Raw genomic sequence first — 4433 nt, forward strand, 5'->3', positions numbered from 1 at the left:
TGAAGTACCACTAAAAAAAATAGGAAGGTGCTGAACTTGGAAGAGAGATATTTTGTTTAATTTTGCGTTATGTAAGGAGGGTATAATCTCGTATAAATACAGGAAGAGATGCCAATTGTCCAGGTGCCCAGGTTTTGTATGCAGAATAGAAGCGTGTTCCTTGAAGTCGGGGAATGGTTGGTCCTTCACCTGATCTGACCTGGCTTCCGTTTTGGTGTCGGGGCAAAAAGGCCACACCCCCTGGCCTCCCCCTTTCTCCTGAATCTTCCTATGCTTCTCTCTAGATATCCTAAATATACAGTCCCACCCCCTCCCCCAACTCAAAGGGGTATAAATAAGTGTCTGCTTCCATCCTGGGCTACACTTTGCAGGCTGCAGAGAAGATCCCAAGATGAAAACTCTGCTGCTGACCTTGGTGGTGGTGACAATCGTGTGCCTGGACTTAGGTAAGGTCACCAAACTTTGATCTTGGGTGGCAGTCAAACCCAAAACAAAGGGGCAGAGGAAGGGAGGGTATTCGAGGCAGTTGTGGTCCCTTTTTTTGGTGGGACGTTCTCCCTGTTCTGGTCTGCACAAGGAGGAAGCCTTTGGGGGAGAAGAGGAGGTCTCCGTTTGGAGAGGAGCCCATGGCTGAGACAGGGGCTGTTCCAGGCTGGCATTCTGGGGTAGACTGCCTCTGAAAGTAGAGGTTCCCTTGCGTAGTGAGTTCTGCCATGGGATCACTCCAGGGAATGCGATGAAAAACGTTTCCGCTCACCTGTCTCTGGCTTTGCCATCCTTCAGGATTTTGGATGGTACGGCCAAAGGGGACCAGTGATGCCTCCTTCAAGTCAAACATGGAGATTCCTCAACATCAGCCGGTGAAGCGGCATAAAACTCTAAGTGTTATAGCTATTTGTAATGACCCAAGGAAGCGAAGAAACCTAATACTCCTTCCTCCCATTTTCCCCACAGCAACAACCCTGTGAGGTAGGATGGGCAGAGAGAGGGGGAATAATCCAAAGTTGCTAAGTTGCCTTTTATGCCTAAAGTGGGACTAGAACTCACCGTCTCCTGGTGTTCGGCCCAGAGTCACCCAGGTGGCTTTCATGCCTAAGGTGGGACTGGAACTCAGGCTTCCTATTTCTAGACCATTTGATCTTTCTAGGGAAATTTTCACAGCTGACCTTAGTGTGAAAAGATCTATCATCTAATATGTAATAAGATTACAAGATCAGAAAAATAAATATCAAAGTAATATTTATATATATATATTATATCTTTCATCCAGGTAACAGCTTCTCATGCTACAAAACACCTGATGTTAAATCTGAGCTTTGTGCACCTGGGGAGAACCTATGCTATACAAAGACTTGGTGTGATGCTTGGTGTAAGTACAGTTCTTGTCTTTACTCCCAGTTTTTCTCCTTCTTGATCCCAGACTAGAGCTCCCAAATGCACCTGAGAACTGGAGGTCACCTAGGACCTGTCTGTGCCCTGCCTGGGTTCCCCTCAGGTCACATCCTGTTGCCGGACACCCTAAGCAATGCAAGGAAAGGGGGGGTCTTGGACTGGGGTGCCCCATCTTTCTCAGCAACAGCCCAGACGGGAGGGGGAAACCTTCTTTAGAGAAAGGGGGAGGGAAATGCTGGGAGAGCTGCGGGTTTGTTCAGGAATTGAGGGAAATCGGATGAAGCCATGAAACATCCAAGAAAGGTGCCATTGCCCCTCAGTCATGTCGAAACATGGAACTCCCCCAGAAAACTCTTCTTCATTCATTTACTCCTGAGTTTTGAGTAGAGGAGGAAGGAGGTCTGCCTTCCTCATGGGACGGGATGCATGAATGTGTTCAGTGTGGGTTTACCGGTTTGTTCAGCAACAGCCACAGGTCTGTTCTTTGCTATTTTTTAAATAATCATTCTGCTTTGTAGGTTCCATCAGAGGAAAGCGAATCGATTTGGGATGTGCTGCTACTTGCCCTACAGTGAAGCCCGGTGTGGATATTACCTGTTGCTCAACAGACAATTGCAACCCACATCCGGCACACAACTCTCGTTGAGTTTTGCTCTCATCCACCATGGACCATCCTTGAAAATTTATGCTTGTGGCCTTTACTACCAGATGGTCCATCATGCCCCTGCTGTCTTTGACATCTCAACATCTTTCCCTTTTCTCTCGTTCTGTAAGTTTCCTTCTGCTAGTTCTGTAGTTTGAGAATCAAATAAAACTCAGCATTCAATTCAAGTGTTTTGATTTTTTAATCCCCCCCTCAAAACATCCCTTTCACGAAACCCACAGGTAAAGAGTTTTTCTCCAGGTTTCAGCAGGCAGCGATGCTGGGATGAGCAGGATTAGGTCCAATCCCTGTTGAATCATGGCTTGGATTGCCTAACGGGTAATAATCTCACATTCAGACAGGGTAAAGAAAGAGGAGAAACCCACAACCGAGTCTTTCCTCAGTAAAACCTCCCACTTCAAAGCCTCCCTTTCTTCTCTCTGGGGAAAGCTGAGGGGAAGAGGAAGATGCCTTGAAAGAGAGGAGGGGGATTTGGGGGGAAGGATGGCAGGCCTCTTCTCCATTTCGCCCACCCGAAAGAAGGAACATCTTGATTCAGCAGTTGATTCTGCAGGCTCTTCTCAAGCTTTCTCAATCCTGAGTTCAGGTTTTGGCGGTTAGACCTGGACATCGGGGCTTCACTGGCCTGATCTTTACTCACTGCATTGGGTAGACCGGGGCGAAGCTTCGCTGGTTTTCCTCTTTGCAGCAGGTAGACTGGGCTGAAGCTTCGCTGGCTTGATCTTCCCTCTCTGCATTGGGTAGACTGGGACGAAGCGACACAAGTAGACCGGGATGGCCCGGATCTAACCCCATCGCGGGCTTTGAGTTTGACACCCCTGGACTACAATGATGTGGTCCTTCCGAAAAAAACATATTGGACTCAAATACATACTTAGTTAGAATAAGTGATAAAACAACATATAGATTTGAAACCAGAGATATTTTGGGTGGGTATATTACCAGATCAGTATGACAAAGGGAAAACATATTTAATTTTACATATGTATGAATGGGAGCAAGAAGAATTGTGTTTGCACAGCAATGGAAAAGCGAAAAGATCCCTACAGAGGAAAATGTTATATAAAAAATATTAGAATGTGCTGAGATGGACAGATTATCAATTAAAATAAAAGACAAGGAAGAAACAGAATACTTTTTAATATGGGACTTGTTTTACCAATGGCTAACTAACAGGAACAGAGGTTACAAACCAAAAATAAATTTTGCAGCTGCGCAGAGAAAAGAAAGCTAAGCGAGAAATAGAAACCTAAGCAAGAATTTATACTCCCCCCTCCTCATTTTTACAACACTAGTAACACCTCCAGCTCGCTTCCCAGACTTTACCCCCTCCTCCCCCCATTACTTATGGCAGCCAAAAGATGCAAAGCAATAGTAGAAGATCTTGAAGGCTGACAGGAACAGAGGTTACAAACCAAAAAGATTTTAAAAAATAATAAATTTTTTCGTATTGATAACTTTTCAAGATGGATAAACTAACTGTATTATCACTTTGTGATTAATATTGATACGATTATGATTATTATTATGATTTGTGTTGATTAACATTGTATTTGTAGTTAAAACTAATTATGTCCAGACAACACGCGGTTCAGATTGATATGGAATATTTTATCAGTATATATAGAAGCAATATACCACTCAGACATCATCATCATGAAATCTCCAGAACCATAAAGCCTACAAACTTGAAATTTGGCACGTTTGTTCCTCTTGGCTTCTAGGTGCTCATTAAGAAAGGATTTTTTGAAATGACCATCAGAGTATTAGTATTTCTTAATAGAGAAATTAACACGCTCTGATGCTAAGGAGTTCTACTCCCCCTCCTCACCTGAAAAGATCTCTGTTCCTACTGCCAGTTGCCTCACATTCCGTTACCTGCTTAGTAACACCACAGCCATTTGCACCACTCAGGTGACCCGAGGACAGAGACAAACCTCCAAGCTGCCTCAATGACTCTATAAATGGATGCTAACTACACTTCCAAACAGGAAGCTACTTTGGCATGAAAGGTTGTAGTGTTTTTATTACCCACCATCCAATCAGAGCTGAAGAAGCTCCTTGGATGAGAAGCAAAAGGTCTTCAAAGAAAAACTAGACAGTCCAGTTGTCTCCTGAAAGAAAAAAACCTGGGACAACAGTGGGAGGATTGTATTGTATTGTATTGTATTGTATTGTATTGTATTGTATTGTATTGTATTGTAGATAACAGGTAATCAGAGTTGGAAGGGACCTTATAAGTCATCTAGTCCAACCCTCCGCCCAAGCAGGAGACCTTACATCATTTCTGACAAATAGCAGTCCAATCTCTTCCTGAAAGTATCAAGTGATGGCACTCCCACAACTTCCGAAGGCAACTTCTGTTCCATTGGTTGAT

General features: G+C 44.1%; 1 protein-coding gene across 1 annotated transcript; it reads left to right on the top strand.

The window, feature by feature from the left end:
- Positions 1-258: 258 nt before the first annotated feature.
- LOC148131578 (long neurotoxin 1-like) lies at positions 259-2218 on the top strand. Its single transcript, XM_087958908.1, has 3 exons — positions 259-446; positions 1271-1369; positions 1911-2218. Exons 1-3 carry the CDS (start codon positions 392-394, stop codon positions 2036-2038), a joined length of 282 nt encoding a protein of 93 aa, XP_087815034.1. The 5' UTR covers positions 259-391; the 3' UTR covers positions 2039-2218.
- Positions 2219-4433: the final 2215 nt, after the last annotated feature.

Source organism: Notechis scutatus, chromosome 3 (assembly GCF_049901735.1).
Source record: "Notechis scutatus isolate UNSWTSFEM ecotype Mainland chromosome 3, rNotScu1.2, whole genome shotgun sequence".
Taxonomy (NCBI): Eukaryota; Metazoa; Chordata; class Lepidosauria; order Squamata; family Elapidae; genus Notechis; species Notechis scutatus.

Excerpts from the sequence above, each read along its gene's own strand:
- LOC148131578 (XM_087958908.1), top strand. The coding sequence starts at position 392 with ATGAAAACTCTGCTGCTGACCTTGGTGGTGGTGACAATCGTGTGCCTG. Across the intron at positions 447-1,270 it reads AATCGTGTGCCTGGACTTAG|GTAACAGCTTCTCATGCTAC; the intron begins GTAAGGTCACCA and ends TCTTTCATCCAG. Across the intron at positions 1,370-1,910 it reads GACTTGGTGTGATGCTTGGT|GTTCCATCAGAGGAAAGCGA; the intron begins GTAAGTACAGTT and ends TCTGCTTTGTAG.